The sequence below is a fragment of the Engystomops pustulosus genome, chromosome 3 (genome assembly GCF_040894005.1).
Source record: "Engystomops pustulosus chromosome 3, aEngPut4.maternal, whole genome shotgun sequence".
In the NCBI taxonomy this organism is placed as follows: Eukaryota; Metazoa; Chordata; class Amphibia; order Anura; family Leptodactylidae; genus Engystomops; species Engystomops pustulosus.
In genome coordinates, this window is record NC_092413.1 from 209325435 (window position 1) to 209344694 (window position 19260).

At 42.5% G+C, this 19260-nt stretch overlaps 2 protein-coding genes across 2 annotated transcripts in view; one reads left to right on the forward strand and one right to left on the reverse strand.

The window, feature by feature from the left end:
* Positions 1-19260, forward strand: part of EVA1A (eva-1 homolog A, regulator of programmed cell death) — a 267070-nt gene that overhangs the window by 41362 nt on the left and 206448 nt on the right. Inside the window, exon 2 of the mRNA XM_072143694.1 lies at positions 686-900. Coding sequence (XP_071999795.1) covers positions 686-900 — 215 coding nt within the window. The remainder of the gene's footprint in view (positions 1-685; positions 901-19260) is intronic.
* LOC140120777 (serine/threonine-protein kinase SBK1-like) lies at positions 8073-9859 on the reverse strand. Its single transcript, XM_072139721.1, has 3 exons — positions 9742-9859; positions 8921-9123; positions 8073-8783 (listed from the first exon to the last, which is right to left on the reverse strand). The coding sequence occupies exons 1-3, from the start codon at positions 9857-9859 to the stop codon at positions 8073-8075; spliced, it is 1032 nt and encodes a 343-aa protein (XP_071995822.1).

Consider the following 19260-nt stretch of genomic DNA (forward strand, 5'->3'; position numbering starts at 1 on the left):
TGACTTTGCCACCTCTCCCCAGGTGCACCCCCCCCCCCCCTCTGCTGTGACATGACCGGTGCTCCCCAGGTGCACACACCCTCTGCTGTGACATCACCGCCTCTCCCCAGGTGCACACACCCTCTGCTGTGACATCACCGCCTCTCCCCAGGTGCACACACCCCCTGCTGTGACATCACCACCTCTGTACAGATATATACATCCTTCACTATGTTGTCTGTATAATTTTTTCCTTCAGTGACATCACCAATCCACTTTTAAAACCCTCCTCTTAGATTATGACATCATTCTCCCTTGCCAAATAGCACTACCTCACTGACATTACCACATCACTCTCACCAGGGCTCTTAATTTTGTATTTATGTTATAAAACTTCTATCAAATAAATAAAAAGAAACAGCAACATATTTGACAAAAATACAACACCAGAAAAAATGTCAGCACGATAGTGGTCTCCGTAACATGGCGAATCCTATAGTCCCACAATGCTCATATGATAAGAGGAATTATCACGCCAACTAGTGGAATCAACCGTGTACTACAAAATCTTATACCTCATCTTATGGCAATGTATAATGGAGTTCATGGAAGTGAGCCTTGGGTAAAACTTTTTTTTTGGTTATGTTGGGTTGTTGAAGTAACATTTCATTAGAGGTTACATATAATTGTTCCATTTCTTGTGCAGGTTATATTTCTAGAATTTTGAGAAATTACACACTACGAGCCTGTGATGGAGAATACGTTTCCCTAAGATGTCCTCACAAAACCACCATCAGCATCCAGTCTACCTTCTATGGACGCAACCAGCCTAGTCACCAGATTTGTCCAACGCGTCACACGCATCCTTATCCCACATTTGTGAAAGAAGACGTGTCCTGTTCTGCCGATACAGCACTTCAGGTAATAGGATTGTCGTTAAGGTGGTGTCCTGAAATGTGTAGGTAATGGCTACCGATTTTCTCTTGTGAAAAGTATTTGCTATGAAGTATGAATATGAAGGATATGAATGTTTGTTCAAGATCTACATCCCAGAATACCCCCATGTCAAACGGATCAGAAAATCCACCACATAAAGGATAAAATATTCACTCCATAGTCACAACATGGAGCTTAAATAGTTTGATTTTATGATTCACAAAATGTTATGGGCTTTCTAAAGTAGGCGGAGTTATAACCAAGATGGCCGTCACTGGAAACTACAAGTCCCACGATTACTTACTTCTCAGTAACTCCTCCTCCATCTCATGCTCTGCTCCCAGTGATGATGTAACACTGCCTGCTCTGTTACCATAGTAATGATGTGTAACTGCCTTACAACATAAAACATAAATATTTTAGAAATGATTTGATCTTAATATATTAAAGATTGTTCTAATATTCATACCCCAACAGTATTCAGTAATAAAATCCAAAATCTATTTAGAAGGCAACGTCTATCCTTTTTATTAATATTTGAATCAATTGTATGTTCTCCTATTCACTTCTTAAGTTTTCGAGCCGTACAATCAATGTGGGTTAAATGAGAAACGGAACAATCAATTCTGTGTATTATATTACAGGAGTTACAATTGATAATAGAGTTCTTCCTATAAAACCTTTACCAATAGAGGGAGATACTCTTGATCATTAGCATACTCGTAGACTGTACACCAATTTTAACCACATCTGAAAAAAAACGATACAGGCAGACCCCGAGTAACATACAAGATCAGTTCCATAGCTTTGTTCTTAAGTTGAATTTGTATGCAAGTCGAAATAATATATTTTATAATTGTAGTTCCAGACAAATTTTTTTTTGCCCCAGCGACAATTGTAGTTTCAAAATTTTTTTGCTGTAATAAGGATTTTAAATATAGTTTCATTACAGACACCTTACAGCTGATCATTGCAGCCTGCGACTATACAGGCGGTCCCCTACTTAAGGACACCCGACTTACAGACAACCCATAGTTACAGACAGACCCCTCTGACCTCTGGTGAAGCTCTCTGGATGCTTTACTATAGTCCCAGACTGCAATGATCAGCTGTAAGGTGTCTGTAATGAAGCTTTATTGATAATCCTTGGTCCCATTTCAGCAAAAAATGTTTAAACCCCAATTGTCACTGGGGCCAAAATTTTTTTTGTCTGGATCTACAATTATAAAATATACAGTTTCGACTTGCATACAAATTCAACTTAAGAACAAACCTCCGGACCCTATCTTGTACATAACCCGGGGACTGCCTGTAGTAACATCTAGAGAGCTTCACCAGAGGTCACAGTGGGCAGTGGGGTCTGTCTTTAACTAGGGGTCGTCTGTAAGTTGGGTGTACTTAAGTAGGGGAGTGTCTCTCTATATAAAGCCAAGTGTTAGATTTTATAAATTACTTTCTCCTAATCATTTATAACAATGTAAGTAAAGTGGGGGCCATCCTAGAACGATACGATTTAATTCATTGTCCTCTTACAGGATCGGCAAATATTTTAAGAAAATATTGGAATTTTAGGCAATTTGTAAAAACTATAGGTAGTAACCATAGCAGGGCAAGAATATATATTATTTCTTTTGTTGTTACACAATAGATAGTCATGATCTCGTGCATTGCTAGAGCGAGCAGAAAAGATTAAAGTCCAATTTGGATACTTACGGGGAAGATGAAACGAGTGACAATATTTAGTTTTTCCATTGGGTAATTAGCAGGAGAAGAACAATTTCTTTTAGCCCTGAGCATTTCTCCCACAGGGACACTGCTTATGGTGCATTAGGGATGGCAGGACGTACCATGAAGGATGGAATTATCTGCCATTGGTTTTCTAGTCATTTTATTAACAGTAACGGTTAGATCTAAAAAGTTGACACTAGCTGTGTCCTAATCATATGTGAAATCCATTATGAGATCTTCAGTGGAGTAGCAATGACTCGAAACTCTTAAGACTTGTGTGTCCTTATTTCCTATGTTTGGTCATGTGCTTGTAAGAAGATCAGAATAAAGTAGTGAATATTTGATCCTATATGTGGTGGATTTGCTGATCCGTTTTTGTTCAAGCTTTACTTCATTTGCATGTGCCGTCAACACGTCAGTTTCTGGATCCTGCATTCCCGGGTGAGCTGGGTCGTCTCCTAAAAACTCTATTGGTATTCTGGGATGTCTTTTTACATGTCACCTAGTCTTGGGATGACCACTGATCCAGACTTAATCCTAACACTTGGTCACCCCAAAAATCTGAAGTCACCTCAGGATTTCAGAGTTTCTAAGGCCTCTTCACCAACCACAGCACCATACAACCTACAGAGGCCCTACTTGGTATTGCGGCTCTGCCCGACTACAGGTCTGAGTGTTAATGAAACTGTATGATAAATGGATGTGAGGTCATATGCCTGTGCTGTGGAAGGGGCCCTCGGTGAATTGGGCTGACCACTTCATACAGAGTGGCAAGTATCAGACCTCCATCATTATTAATGTATTCATCATTTATTCTAAGGAGGAAAATCCCAGGATAATCCTTTTATGGGATTGTACAAGACTCACTACACGGCTGCTTTGAGCACCACCTCTTAAAATTATACATTTCTAGTATTAAAATTAATCTCAATTTATATCATCAATATTTTGATTGTTATTTCTGAGATCGGGTCAGACCGGCCACAGCAGGACATTGCTCATTGTAATATAATCCTATTGCTGTGGTTGGGAGTCAATTGCCTGTGTAAGAGCGCAGCCTCGGGGCTTGTGTGTACAGTGCTCAGCCTTTTCAGCAGGTTTTATTGCAGCCTTTGTATGACAATTGCAATCTAAACAGAAGCTACGGCGACGGTGATGACAGTCAGCAAACATGGAGCTGGCCGGCAGCAAACTAGTGTGTTTTTAAAAGACAAAATTAGAAATTTCTGAGTTTTTCATGAAAACTAAATTTTAGAATACAAGTTTGATGCTGTTCAGCAAATAAGTCCATTGTGATGAGATACATGGCTGTGGTGGTGTAATGACGGACATGCAGCTAATACGCATTTAGTAATGAATAGGTTTGTTGAGTAATTGTGAGTCCAGACATCTTTGAAGCTCATACGTACACATACATATAACACTTATAACTTTGGCCTCCTATGGATTCCTTAATCACCTTGGAAAACCAAAAAACATTAAAATAAAAGGGGTATTAAAAAAACAAAACAAAAATGTAAAACAATGTTGCCAGTTTCTGCCTGTTGCCGAATTGCATAATAGCCTGGGCTTTCTGTGGAAGTGGTGACACAAGCGAGAAAATAGTTGTAATTCTTGGCCATGTGCCAGCTACTGTGACTATTTCAAGTCTTGTATGCTAGAAGCTTTATATACAAGCTCTGATAAATCCCATATTGTATCTGGTGAGGACACTGCTTTTTCCAAAAATACCTCCACCTCTGAACATGATTAGTGCTGATACTGCAGCTCGGCTGCATTCAAATGAATTAAGCTGCAATACAAATGGTTAGAAGAAATAGTGTTTCTTGAAGAAAGCGGACATGGTTTTTTATTAATAACCTTTACAAATCCAATTACATTACAAATCCTGATTTACCAAAGAATAATTTAAATTTGGCCAAGACTGTATTTCCAAACTTTTTCCAGCATTCTATGATCATTTGGAAACGTTTTGCAGTCATCTATCCTTTCACATGAGCTTATGCTCATCCAGGCACACATTGGAGAGAGGAGGGATGAATGGGCTAAGCTCTATCTTTTTCCCAAGGAGACCAATATCTGGCCACAAATTGTGCGGCTGGATATCAATCCTTACAACGTTTGTATCGAAGGGGCCCAAGACTTAAGGCAGTTCTCTACGATGGCGAATCCAAAATGTTGGCGTTCCCTTACAATATCCACTTCCTCTTCTGCCTCCTCTGTGTTATAGTCTGAGATATCATCTTTCCAAGGAAAATTGAGGTAAAACAAGAAAGAGATCTGAATGTTTAGAAGGTGGATTTACTTCTCTTGGACATTGCTCTCAATGGTCTTTTGGAGGAAATCGGCTTATACTATTCTGTCAATTAACTTAGACATAGACTGGATATATTGTGGGCCTCAATAATTTGTGTGCAGATATCAAATGAGCATCTTGGGTTACATTATATATACTGTATTTTTCGGACTATAAGGCGCACAAAAAATCCTTTGATTTTCTCAGAAATCAAAGGTGCGCCTTATAGTCCAGTGCGCCTTATATATGAACCAAACTTACAGACAACAGCTGCCTTGAACTGTGCATAGGTCTACCACCTGCTGGGCATTCATCCTTATAATCTGGTGCGCCTTATAGTCCAGTGTGCCTTATATATAAACCTAGATGTTTTAGCAGGCATTTATTGATGGTGTGCCTTGTACTCTGGTGCGCCTTATAGTCCAAAAAATATTAATCATTACTAATACTAATCAAATACTAATCATTACATAAAGAACTGTGGAGAGTGTATGGTGGAGATTAGTTTACAGAATAAGGAGTGTGTTTGATATAGAAATTATGAAGTAGACCTTTCTTTTCGATAAGGACAGTTCTATAAGAAATTATTTCGGCTTGTCCAAACCGGGGGCATAAACCATCAGCACTTGTGCAGTGATCACATCCAGATGAAAATTCACATTTAATATTAAAACATATTTAAAAACAACAAGTTTTGAGGTAGGAATCGCCCCTTCCACAAATGATGTGCATACGTAAACTATAGAAAGCACAAGCCCTAACCCGAAATGTGTTGTTTTGGCATATGTTTTAATCATAAATGTAATGGATTATTGTCCCCCACCCCCATTTGGAAGCACGGCACCAACACAATCCATTTTTAATCTCCCTTGTGTTGACTTGTCCATCCTCAATAAGTTCACAGCCACAGGTAACTAAAGAGCAGATACCTCCTAGAACCTTATGTTTAAAGATTATTTCACTCCTGGCCACAGAACAATGGAAGCCAAATCTAAAAGATGAAAAGGTTTTCGGGAAAACAGAACATTGGTGATACAGTTTGGCACCTCGGAATTCAGCTGCCAGAGCCTTTTACCACCCCTCCCCCTCCACACATATGCATTGAGGGCGAGAGAGTCAGGAGACCCCATACATTTTTGAATTATGAACTTGTTCAGATACAAATAATTCTGTCTTGACCAGATTCCCCCTGGATTTATACATATACAAGACCTATTTTTTGTTATTTATATACTTTGTGTCTGGTTCGCTAGGGAGAATGCTGGGACTTCTGGTTCTTCTGCTGGTGCCAGCAGCGTTCTCCGACCCCCGACGCGTATCCGCGCAAACTCCACCTCTCGTCCCGGGCAGCCGCTGCTAAGATCTCTCACTGTCTAGGAGTTGTGTTCGGAACTGCTGGGACTTGTGGTACCTCTGCATGGTGCCTGGTTGTTCTGCACCTTGCGGGGTTAATTCCCAGAAGCTGTCCAGCTCCTATCAGGTTCTGGAGGTGGAGTTCTGGCTACATAAATTGCAGCTTCACTAGTCACCTGTGCTAGTGTTTGAAATCCCTTGCTGCATTAGGTTGTATTGCTCTGTATCTGTATCTGTGTTGTTGTGACCTCGGCTAGTTTTTGACATTGACTCTTTGCTTACTTATTTTGCTCTTGACGTACCCTCTCGTTGTTACTCCGGCTAGTTTACCATTCTTTTGTGTTTTATGTTTGTCATTCTGTTCGTGTTTCCCTTCCCACACTTATCCAGTGTATTTCGAGTCTTCAAGTAGTCGCCCCACGGTTTAGCGTGGGGGGGCTATAGGAAGGGACAGAGGTTGGGGCAAGCTCAGGGCACACTATCCCCTGTCTTCTGTGTTTCCCAACCCTAACACTTTGGTTATGTAGAACAAGTCAAGAATATCCCCAAATCATTGACAAGAAGATGAATGTCATTTGATAATGTTCCAGCATATGAAAACTCTTTTGCTCTCAAGACACACAACCCGTCTTGTACCTCTAATTTATGCCCAAGAGCTGCTATAAGGCCAGAGAATGTTATGTTATGTCTTATGTCTATACGTTCTATTTTGCCTCCCCCACCCCTTTAACTCTAAAGTGCTGGTAAAATAAATCTATTTTTTGTTTAAATCATCCATATAGAATACATTTTCTGCTTAGAAGTGTTTTATTGAAAAACAAAACAAGAAAAACCATGTGCCATATGCAAGAAAAGCATTATCTACTTATGCCACCACCAGTCACTGTAAGCAAGATGACAACTCCTTTCCTTTTTCAATTTTTTACAATATGGTTATTATTGACATGTTTTCCCATCAGTTCTCGTTTCTCGTCTATTCTTTTTCATAGTGAAAGTCAATTAGCGAGATTCTTAGATCATCATCTGGGTCAACTCAAAAACCATTAAAAGAATTAAAAAATGTATCACCTAATACAGGTTCCCAATGATAAATTAATCACAACAGTTATCTGTGGGACTGCAGGGACCGTAACAATTAAAAAACACATATGGAATATTGTCAAAAATCCATAGGACTAAGATGAAAGTGGGGACGGTTGAAATTGAAGGAAAACAATTTTTAGCTAGAAGGAAGGTGTCAGTTAATAGGGCTCTACAAATAAATAGACAAAAAGACAAAATTGTTATTACCTTTACTGTCAGGTCCACTGTGTGTTCCTCCCGATCTCCTCTACTCAGTCATCATCAGGTTTCCTTTCGTCTCACAGGTAGGCGCAATCCCATAGAGAGAGAAATGTTTTTATAAACCATCTGCACAAATTTCTTGCATTTTAAATAAAAAGACAAAAAAGAATCTACAATACTCTTTCACGTCTCTGGTTAGGTGATTTAAGCAGTTCTCCAGATATTATAAAAAAGAAACTTTCCTAAAAGTGAGAATCTTATTTAGTCTAGAATATGCATTATGGCCTAAACCTTGGCTTGTTGTACCATTATAGAGCTAAACACTGAAGATGCACCCTTCACCTTTACTTCCCAAGGATAGAAGCCAAACTCAAAGAAACAGCTAACCAACATTTTCAAAAATATCTTATTAGATAAATGTAATACTCACGTTTTTTGAGTTCCCAATGTTGGTCGACTGAATCGCCAGAACCTTTTAGGGTCCCACAATGAAGTCCTAAGAAATTTCCACTTCCAATCCAAGAGTGAGCATAGCATCTTCCTCTGTGATAATTAGAACTGGATTATCCGCTTCCATTGTATGGCTTGACGTGGTACCTTCTTGGTCAATAGGTTGACTGTCACTGTCACAGTCCACTGGACTTTCAGCCTCCCATGGGTTGCCTCCACTAACATCAGTTTTCCAGGGAAAATTAATGTAATTTAAGACTGAAAGAACTGAGTGTCTACAAGATTGGTCCGGAACAAGAAGATTGCTTAACATGGTGACTGCTGCAGGGGAAAATTGGTCCCAACGAGCTGGTGGGGGAATATAGCTCAGATTGTCCAGCCAGTATACATAGTCCAGGTACATGATGTCATCACTGAAGGCGCGTCTCCAAGGAAAATATCCAGTAAGGATGACAAATAGTAGTACCCCAAAAGCCCAGGTATCTACACTAGGGTGTAAAATTAAATATTCCTCGTCCGAGATGTCACACAACTCTGGAGACATATACGGGATAATGTGCGACATTGAGGTTACAATGCTACCTACAGGCTGAGTTAAACCAAAGTCACCAAGCACGATATGATGGCAATCTCTGTCCATGAGGAGGACATTGTCCGGCTTCAGATCCCTGTGCACCAACCCTTTATGGTGCATGTAGTCCAGAGCGCTGGAAATTTGGACTGCACATCTTTTTACTATTTCTTCTGAAAGTCCAACCTGCAAAAATAAGATGAGCATCATAAGTTACACACATATAGATTACACGGTCATATACATCAGTCTGAGGAGAAGATGTTGGGTTGGTTAATAGGATAATAAGGTGTATGTTACTATATGAAGAAGGCATTTCTTACCTCAGCTTGAATGAGGTGATGCAGTGTTCCTGCTGTTGCCAGCTCCTGAGTCATAGCATAGTAGTCCATGGTGTGAGTAAATATCGGGTAGGTTGTAATAAATCCAGGGTGCTCCGAGAGAGAGATTGATAGGGACAGTTCCAATAGAAAAGATTTCAACTTGGTCCGGTCCTTTCTCACCAACTTCAGTGCAAACGGTTTACCTAAAGAAAAGAAGACAATTAGATGTTACCTCCTAGATCTCTCTTGATAAAATAATATTCTAATAACTATACAGGTAATGGATTAGTTGATTACAACAGCCCCAACTCTCACAGCTGATAAGTCACCTCCTCTTTCCCCATTCATAACACTTGCATGATAAGCGGAATAAAGTGAGCACATAATTGATAAAAAAGAAGCTGTGTGTCATATGGACATTTGATTGACAGATATTTGATCATTTTCTATAGGATTTCCTTCTGTTCTGGCTCCTTTTGCCTACAGTGAAGCTCAGGTCTCCTTGTGTAAACTCCTAGCTCGGCAGGAAATATCCTCTACGCTAACCAGTTAGTGGTCACAGGAGAGAGAAGAGCGACATTCACTGTTCTCACTCAAAAAAAAGAAATACATATGTAACAAAATGAGGCAGATTCTACCAGAATCGGGGATAAGGAACGGAGAGTCCGAAATCCCTCTGTAGATTACATCATTAGTCGAATCCACCAATATGAGCAGAATAATAATAATATTTATATTGCTCCAAATCATGTAACACTTTACAATTTGTAATCTAGTGTGTATTAGTCTACATATCCAGCTTTATGGCCTTGGTCACATACCTGTAAGTTTGTCTTGTGCAAGTAGGACTTGTCCATAAGCCCCCTGACCAAGCCTCTTGACGATCCTGTAGCAATCGGTAATCTGCTCGACCTCTACAGTTTGGAAGACTGGTTCCATTTTGGCTTAAGGATTGGTGAGGCTTGATCTTGAGCAAATAGTCTACAAGAAAGAAAATCAACTTTTAGGAAAATATAATGTTCAATAGGTCTTCATGTCAATATATCATCACAATCCATCATACTTTAGGCATTCACAGTATAATGTGAAAGGACTGGGTGACCACCCCAAAATAATTCATAATGTTGGACTTATTATTGGTTATTTGATTTTTCCATAATTATAACCAAGAACAGGCTAAAACTACATTTTATTCTAAACAGTTTTACATTATAACAAAGTTGTTATCCAAATATTATTTTTAGTTTTGTTCATTGTAGGACATTGAAAAGTCCAAACTCATTAGTAATAACATCAGGTAAACAAATCAACAACAAAAAAACACAACTTAGATGATTGGTCTTACCTTAGTTCTTTAGTTGTGGTTTTAGGTGAAGAAGGTGTCCAGTTAGTCAAGGGTGCAGAAGGTGTCCAGTTAGTCAAGGGTGCAGAAGGTGTCCAGTTAGTCAAGGGTGCAGAAGGTGTCCAGTTAGTCAAGGGTGCAGAAGGTGTCCAGTTAGTCAAGGGTGCAGAAGGTGTCCAGTTAGTCAAGGGTACAGAAGGTGTCCAGTTAGTCAAGGGTACAGAAGGTGTCCAGTTAGTCAAGGGTACAGAAGGTGTCCAGTTAGTCAAGGGTACAGAAGGTGTCCAGTTAGTCAAGGGTACAGAAGGTGTCCAGTTAGTCAAGGGTACAGAAGGTGTCCAGTTAGTCAAGGGTACAGAAGGTGTCCAGTTAGTCAAGGGTACAGAAGGTGTCCAGTTAGTCAAGGGTACAGAAGGTGTCCAGTTAGTCAAGGGTACAGAAGGTGTCCAGTTAGTCGTCTTTAAGAAGTTGAATAAAGTCTCTCTATAGTGGTTTAGGCTAAGAAAACTCTTTTGCCCTCTCCAAGTTTATCTGAGAAATACTCAAGAATAAACTAACAATTCCCATCTTCTACCTCTATTTTATACATGAGGAGATCCAAGGCCTAAAAGGTTACCCCCATTCTATTATCATTGGATGGCAGAAGCTTCTATTAAGTTGCTAATGACTCATCACCTAGACCTTGGCCAGTCATGGAGACCCCATTGTTATTTAAAGAGAACGACTAAGGAGCTGATCAGGGAACAAGGGATCAGGGAGTAGCCACCTTAGGATTGTTTATAGTGTTAGGAAAATGCTAATATCATTTGTCCTGAAATTACCTAAACCTTAGTCACACCTCATCTTTTACTAAATTGATCACAATAGAAAAAAAAACATGTTCTATAGGGAGATATACAATTCTTATGCATCAACATTGTAATGAGTGTTCATTCTCATAAAATGAGTCAACATATATTGTGGAACTATTCACATCTTACATATCTAGATATACAATTATCCCGATTATTATATTTGTCTTATGTTAAGCCATGGTGTTTGGTTGCCTTCTATGCTTGACCCACTGGTAGAACTTTGACCACCTGCCTAATCATTGTATTCATGAACATCTTCTTTTGGTTACAGTATTATATCCCACATATGGAAGTATTGGGTAAGAACCTCATGTAGTATAAAGTAAATTGTCCCAGATTGAGGATACAGAATCTATACCAAGATTCTTCATAGATTTTCCAGATCCGAATTGTTGGGTCACTGAGGATTATGTTTTTAGTAGATAAGTGGCTGGTCACTCGGGCTCCAACAACCATAACACCCAGTGATCAGTGGAATGAAAGGTCTACAGGTACCCCCCCAATAGTTAACCAATTCAAGGAGATTATGGTTGAACATATGGCTCCACTCACTTCTATGGAGCATAAGGGCATAGATGTTCCACAAGAGTCACAAGTAATTTTTTTTTCTCATCTACACTAACATGGGGTAACACTGGGGATTTGTGGACCCCTAATTCTTGTGATTGCAGGAGGAAGGGTGATACTTGGGACCCCCATCAACCAGGACGCCATGATAAAAAAATCCACACTTTTTTCATTCCTCAGGTTTGGACTATTGAAGACTTTGATAGCTAATTAATATGAAATTAGAGGAGGTCCAACAATTACTGTATTCTCTGATGTTGCGACATCCACTGATCCAATATTGAGAACCAACTTATTATTGAACAATGTAATCAACAAAATTGCTCATTTTTGACAGGGTAAAAAACACATTAGAAAGTGAACCCAAAACTGCCAAAGTCCCACCACAATGGCAGAAAACATTCCTACAAATAAATATTATCATTATAGATGGAAAAGCAGGGGTGAAATATAAAATATCTGCAAAAACTCATTGTAACTTGTAGCTATAACAATAGACAAATCCATAATCCCTACTGTAGTGTTGCGGTATGGGTAGCGTACAGCCCCATGCATTTCAATGGCCAATACGTTTGATGGATGTACTGCCCACTGTACCATACCTGGAAAAAAAAATTTAGAGCGTGCGCCATCTTTCCCTATAATTAGGGCCGTGGCACAGTTCTCCCTACGGAGAGGGGAGAGCTACAGCCTGGGCATGCATTTGTTCAAGTGAAACCGGCCTAAGCGTGTAAATGGGGGGGGGGGGGGAATAGGGAAGGGGCTGAATGTTGTAGGAGAAAAATTCCCCACATGTATCACCCAACTAATGGGCTTTATAAGGGGAAAGCAAAATAAACCTATTTTGTTCCTTGTCAGAATATGGCTACAGCTACATGTGTGCTTCATATGATCAGTGTTTGAAGATGGGTGCATAAAATTCATATACAACTACAACTTCAAGGGCATCTAGCATCAGGATGAAGATCTGTATGCAAATGAGTCTGAGGGCTTCCAAGCCTCATTAAGTCCTATGGAACCTGAAGCCCCTCAGGCTTATTTGTTTACAGATCTTCATTGTGTTGGTGATGCCCTTTTAATATGTACCAACATTTGAGGAAAACTGACTTCATTGACATTGCCAGGTGCAGCCAACCATCTACTATGTATGGGGCTCACCAGTCCCGCTACGGCGTTTTGCCATGTTTTTCAGAGCACCTCATTGGTTAAGTGTATGAAGAAGTAATTTCAGTCAGAAGAATAATATTCCTGTCAACTCCTTTCCATTGTGACCGTCCTGGGTGTACAGCAATTGACATGGAGATTATAAAGTCACTAAGTGACCATTTACATGTTCTGGGGGTGCATAATGGTAGGGCCAAACATGGGCCCAGGAGCCTTATAGGGTCCATATAGAGACCCTAATACAAAGACACCAGGATTATATACATTATGGTGCAGATTATATAATATGAAACCATAGTTTTAGGTTACACCTCTGTCTTTATGAGGAGTTTTGTGCAATGCATCTATAATAAGGAGAGGATCAAAAGAGATCTCCATCCGGGTCCTAGTTTCTCCATGTGGTCTAAGTGTTCCAACCTGTGCCCATTACCATGATATTCAGATCTTAATCTTCTCCATATGTGGACACAAAACTGTAGTTATTGTATAATTATATTATTCTTCCTGGGAAAATTCTCTTCTTAAAGAATGTTAACACAAAATTTAAATCTTCAAAAAGCCAGCGGTTTATAATTGATAAATGTTTCCCCAGGACTATATGGTGCATTATAATTGGGAACCTCGTAGGGATTTTTCATTTTCACCCTACACCTCTGTCCAGGTACCAGACATTTCACACAACAAGAAATTATCTAGATCTCCATCCTGCTCCTAGTGTCTCCGAGAGGATGTCCTCAGAGTGGTCTAACCTGTGCCCATTACCATGACATTAACACATTAATCCCCTGTGTTTGTGGACACAAGCCGTTACTTATGGTTTCATCTTATTCCCAGGAGTTTCTCCATAGCCTCCAGGAGAAGCTCCTCACCCCGGGAAGTCTGACATTTACATCTGACTTCTCCTTGTCTAGAAGACAAACCCTATTCCTAAGCAGAACCAGATTCTCTTTATCACTTTATAACACATTTTAACACATGAATTGTTTTAAAATACATTTTATTGTTTCTGATATGGTTACAAAAAGTGAAACAAGCCAAACAGTTGTCCTAAACTCATCTTCGTCTAGAGCGATAAAAAAACCCAAATTTTAAGCAGGACCAGCATTTCATTATCGCTTTATACAAACCCATTCAAGTACTTTTTATTTATTAATAAACAATTTTTCAATACATTTTGAAAGAAAAAAAAATTAACCCCTTTCAGGCTGAGCCCCCTCCATACAAGGGGGGTGATTGCAGCTACCGTTCGTGATTGGGGTTACCTGGTTATTGATTGCCTCCGGGGGCAGACAACAGCTGGCATCGAGTGAGCATGATGGCTACAATAGTCACTCTTCATTACATTATCGGGGAGTGATGATCTGTCGCCATGACAGCCTTGGGTCTTTACAAGACCTGAAGCTTTATGGTTTCTGAAGATCTGCTACAATATGCCAGTGGCACATAGGATTTTATATATGATCTATTACTGACTGTAGTATTGAAGGATCAGACAACTGAGGGTTAAAGTTCACTAGGGGGGGGGTCTGAAAAATATTAGGGGAAAAAAAATCTAAATTCCCCCCCCCCCCCTGCATTTCCTAAATATAAAACAGTAAAAAATTATAAACATAATGTTCCCAAAGTGTTCAATCAAAACATAACTGTTCCCAGCATTTAAACCCCATAATGGAAAATAGCCCCCAAATTCCGCTTTTTTGTCATTTTACAATGTGAAAAAAAATTGTAATAAGTGATGAAAAGGTCATATAATCAAAATGGTAACAAAAAACACGTTGGTCTACAGAGCTTAAGTGATGGGTGTCATTTATTGCGGGACGAGCCAAAGTATGAAAAAGTTATTAGCACCAGAAGATGGCAAATAGAGATGAGCGAACATGCTCGTCCGAGCTTGATGCTCGGTCGAGCATTAGGGTACTCGAAACTGCTCGTTACTCGGACGAATACTTCGCCCGCTCGAGAAAATGGCAGCTCCCGCCGTTTTGCTTTTTGGCGGCCAGAAACAGAGCCAATCACAAGCCAGGAGACTCTGCACTCCACCCAGCATGACGTGGTACCCTTACACGTCAATAGCAGTGGTTGGCTGGCCAGATCAGGTGACCCTGGGATAGACTAGCCGCTGGCCGCGCTGCTCGGATCATTCTGTGTCTGGATGCCACTAGGGAGAGAGCTGCTGCTGGTCAGGGAAAGCGTTAGGGTGTTCTATTAGCTTACTGTTAGGCAGGAGTGATTCTCAAAGAACCCAACAGCCCTTCTTAGGGCTACAATAACGTTCTACTTTTTTTATTTTAATTTGCATCTTTTACCATTTTGTGAGGAATTAGCAGGGGGACTTGCTACCGTTGTGTTTAGCTCTTAGTGGCACACATATCCATAGCAAAGACCGAAGTGGGAAAATTCAGTAGGGGTTGGATTTCTATTAGGCAATAACTCAGTGTCATCTCATCTGGCATAGTAGTGTGCTTCCTTTGATACTTGGCTAGAAAATAGCCATAGGAGAATACAAACAGCTTCTTGAAGCCTACAGTAGCGTTCTATATATTTGATTTCTGGTTGATCTGCTGGTGGCTGTAGTTTCTGCAGTGCATGTACTTGCCAATTCTGAGCAATTTGTAGTGAGACTTGCGACCGCTGTGTTCTGCGCTTAGTGGCGCACATATCCATAGCAAAGGCCGAAGTGGGAAAATTCAGTAGGGGTTGGATTTCTATTAGGCAATAACTCAGTGTCATCTCATCTGGCATAGTAGTGTGCTTCCTTTGATACTTGGCTAGAAAATAGCCATAGGAGAATACAAACAGCTTCTTGAAGCCTACAGTAGCGTTCTATATATTTGATTTCTGGTTGATCTGCTGGTGGCTGTAGTTTCTGCAGTGCATGTACTTGCCAATTCTGAGCAATTTGTAGTGAGACTTGCGACCGCTGTGTTCTGCGCTTAGTGGCGCACATATCCATAGCAAAGGCCGAAGTGGCAAAATTCAGTAGGGGTTGGATTTCTATTAGGCAATAACTCAGTGTCATCTCATCTGGCATAGTAGTGTGCTTCCTTTGATACTTGGCTAGAAAATAGCCATAGGAGAATACAAACAGCTTCTTGAAGCCTACAGTAGCGTTCTATATATTTGATTTCTGGTTGATCTGCTGGTGGCTGTAGTTTCTGCAGTGCATGTACTTGCCAATTCTGAGCAATTTGTAGTGAGACTTGCGACCGCTGTGTTCTGCGCTTAGTGGCGCACATATCCATAGCAAAGGCCGAAGTGGCAAAATTCAGTAGGGGTTGGATTTCTATTAGGCAATAACTCAGTGTCATCTCATCTGGCATAGTAGTGTGCTTCCTTTGATACTTGGCTAGAAAATAGCCATAGCAATAGGATAGGATTGTTTGGTTTGAAAAACTCAAAAAAAAACAAAAAACACAAAAAAAAAAACAAAAAAACAAAAAAACACCAAAAAAAACAAAAAGAAGTAAAAAAAACAAAAAAGTTATAACTCTCATTTTAAAAATGTTTAACCCGAGGGCTAGGGGTAGAGGACGAGGGCGGGGACGAGGGCGTCCAACTACTGCAGGGGTCAGAGGCCGTGGTCCTGGGCGGGGTGAGACACCACCTGCTGATGAGGGAGCAGGGGAACGCCGCAGAGCTACACTCCCTAGGTTCATGTCTGAAGTTACTGGGACTCGTGGTAGAGCACTGTTGAGGCCAGAACAGTGCGAACAGGTGATGTCGTGGATTGCTGACAATGCTTCGAGCAATTTGTCCACCACCAGTCAGTCTTCCACGCAGTCCACCCATGTCACCGAAATCCCCACTCCTCCAGCTCCTGCACCTCAGCCTCCTCCCCCCCAGTCTGCCCCCTCCCAGGAAAATTTGGCATTTGAACCGGCATACTCTGAGGAACTGTTTTCTGGACCCTTCCCACAGTCACAAACCACTTGTCCGGTTGCTGCTGAGCAATTTTCCGATGCCCAGGTTTTCCACCAGTCACAGTCTGTGGGTGATGATGACCTTCTTGACGTAGTGGAAGTGTGTAAAGAGGTGTCCGACGATGAGGAGACACGGTTGTCAGACAGTGGGGAAGTTGTTGTCAGGGCAGGAAGTCCGAGGGGGGAGCAGACTGAGGGATCGGAGGATGATGAGGTGACAGACCCAAGCTGGGTTGAGAGGCCGGGTGAACACAGTGCTTCTGAGACGGAGGAGAGTCCTCGACCTGAACAGGTTGGAAGAGGCAGTGGTGGGGCCAGACGGAGAGGCAGGGCCAGAGCTGGTGCATCAGCGCCACTGTCAACTAGTGAAGCTCCCGTGGTGAGGGCTCTTGCGGCGAGGGCTAGATCTTCAGAAGTGTGGAGGTTCTTTAAGGAAACACCGGATGACCGACGGACTGTGGTGTGCAACATTTGCCAAACCAGGCTCAGCAGGGGTTCCACCACTACTAGCTTAACTACCACCAGTATGCGCAGGCATATGAATGCTAAGCACCCCACTCAGTGGCAACAAGCCCGTTCACCTCCGGCCGTGCACACCACTGCTCCTTCCCCTGTGTCAGCTGCTAGTCAGCCCCCTGCCCAGGACCCTGGCACAAAAACCCCATTGTCGCCTCCACGATCCTCCACAGCATCCACCAGCGTTCAGCTCTCCATACCCCAGACGCTGGAGCGGAAACGCAAATATAGTGCAACCCACCCGCACGCCCAAGCCCTTAATGTGCACATCTCCAGATTGCTTAGCCTGGAGATGCTGCCCTATAGGCTAGTAGAGACCGAGGCCTTTCGCAACCTCATGGCGGCGGCCGCCCCTCGGTATTCGGTCCCCAGCCGCCACTACTTTTCCCGATGTGCCGTCCCAGCCCTGCACCAGCACGTGTCAGACAACATAATCCGTGCCCTGACCAACGCCGTTTCTGACAAGGTCCACCTGACCACGGACACGTGGACGAGTGCTGCCGGGCAGGGCCACTATATATCTCTGACGGCACATTGGGTTAACTTGGTGGAGGCTGGGACCGAGTCTGACCCTGGGGCTGCTCATATACTGCCGACGCCGAGGATTGCGGGGCCTACCTCAGTCCAGGTGTTTCAGGCCTACTATGCCTCCTCCTCCTCCCACCCCTCCTCCACCTCCTCCTCCGAACTACCATCCGTGGGCACGGCGCCATCAGTCGGTAGCTCTAGGCACAGCAGCAGTGCCGTCGCTAAGCGACAGCAGGCGGTGCTCAAACTGCTGAGCCTAGGCGACAAAAGGCACACCGCCCAAGAGCTATTACAGGGCATCACGGCGCAGACTGATCTGTGGCTGGCACCGCTGAACCTCAAGCCGGGAATGGTTGTGTGTGACAACGGCCGTAACCTGGTGGCGGCTCTGCAACTCGGCAGACTGACACATGTGCCATGCCTGGCCCATGTGTTAAATCTGATAGTTCAGCGTTTCCTCAAGACATACCCCAATCTGTCTGATTTGCTCACGAAGGTGCGCCGCATCTGTGCGCATTTCAGGAAGTCCAGCCCAGATGCTGCCACTCTCAGGGCAGCGCAGCGCCGCCTCCAACTGCCCGCTCACCGACTGTTGTGCGACGTGCCCACGAGGTGGAATTCAACACTGACCATGTTATCCAGAGTTTACCAGCAGCGCCGAGCGATTGTAGACTGCCAGATGTCAACTTCCACCAGAACTGGTAGTCAGGTCAGTCAGCTTCCTCAAGTCTACAATGAGGAGTGGACGTGGATGTCTGATATCTGTCAGGTGCTGAGTAACTTTGAGGAGTCAACACAGATGGTCAGTGGCGATGCCGCCATCATCAGCCTCACCATCCCGCTGCTTGGCCTGTTGAAAAACTCTCTGGTCAGCATGAAGTCGGAAGCTTTGCGCTCGTCACAAGAGACAGGGGAAGAATATTCCCTTGTTGATAGCCAAAGCACCCTCAGGTCTGTTTCTCAGCGCATATCGGAGGAGGTGGAGGTGGAGGAGGATGAGGAGGAAGAGGAGGAGAATGTTGGCGAGACACAAGAGGGGACCATTGTTGAGTCCTTTACTGTTCAGCGTGTATGGGCAGAAGAAGAGGAGTTGGAGGAGTTGGAGGAGGAGGAAATGGACAGTCAGGCCAGTGAGGGGAGTGAATTCTTACGCGTTGGTACTCTGGCGCATATGGCAGATTTCATGCTAGGCTGCCTATCCCGTGACCCTCGCGTTCAAAGAATTTATTCCAGCACCGATTACTGGGTGTTCACTCTCCTGGACCCACGGTACAAGCAAAATCTTTCCACTCTCATCCCTGCAGAGGAAAGGAGTGTGAGAATGCATGAATACCAGCAGGCCCTGGTGCACAAGCTGAAACAGTATTTCCCTTCTGACAGCGCTAGCGGCAGAGTGCGTAGTTCTGCGGGACAAGTAGCGAGGGAGAGTAGGCGAGCAGGCAGCTTGTC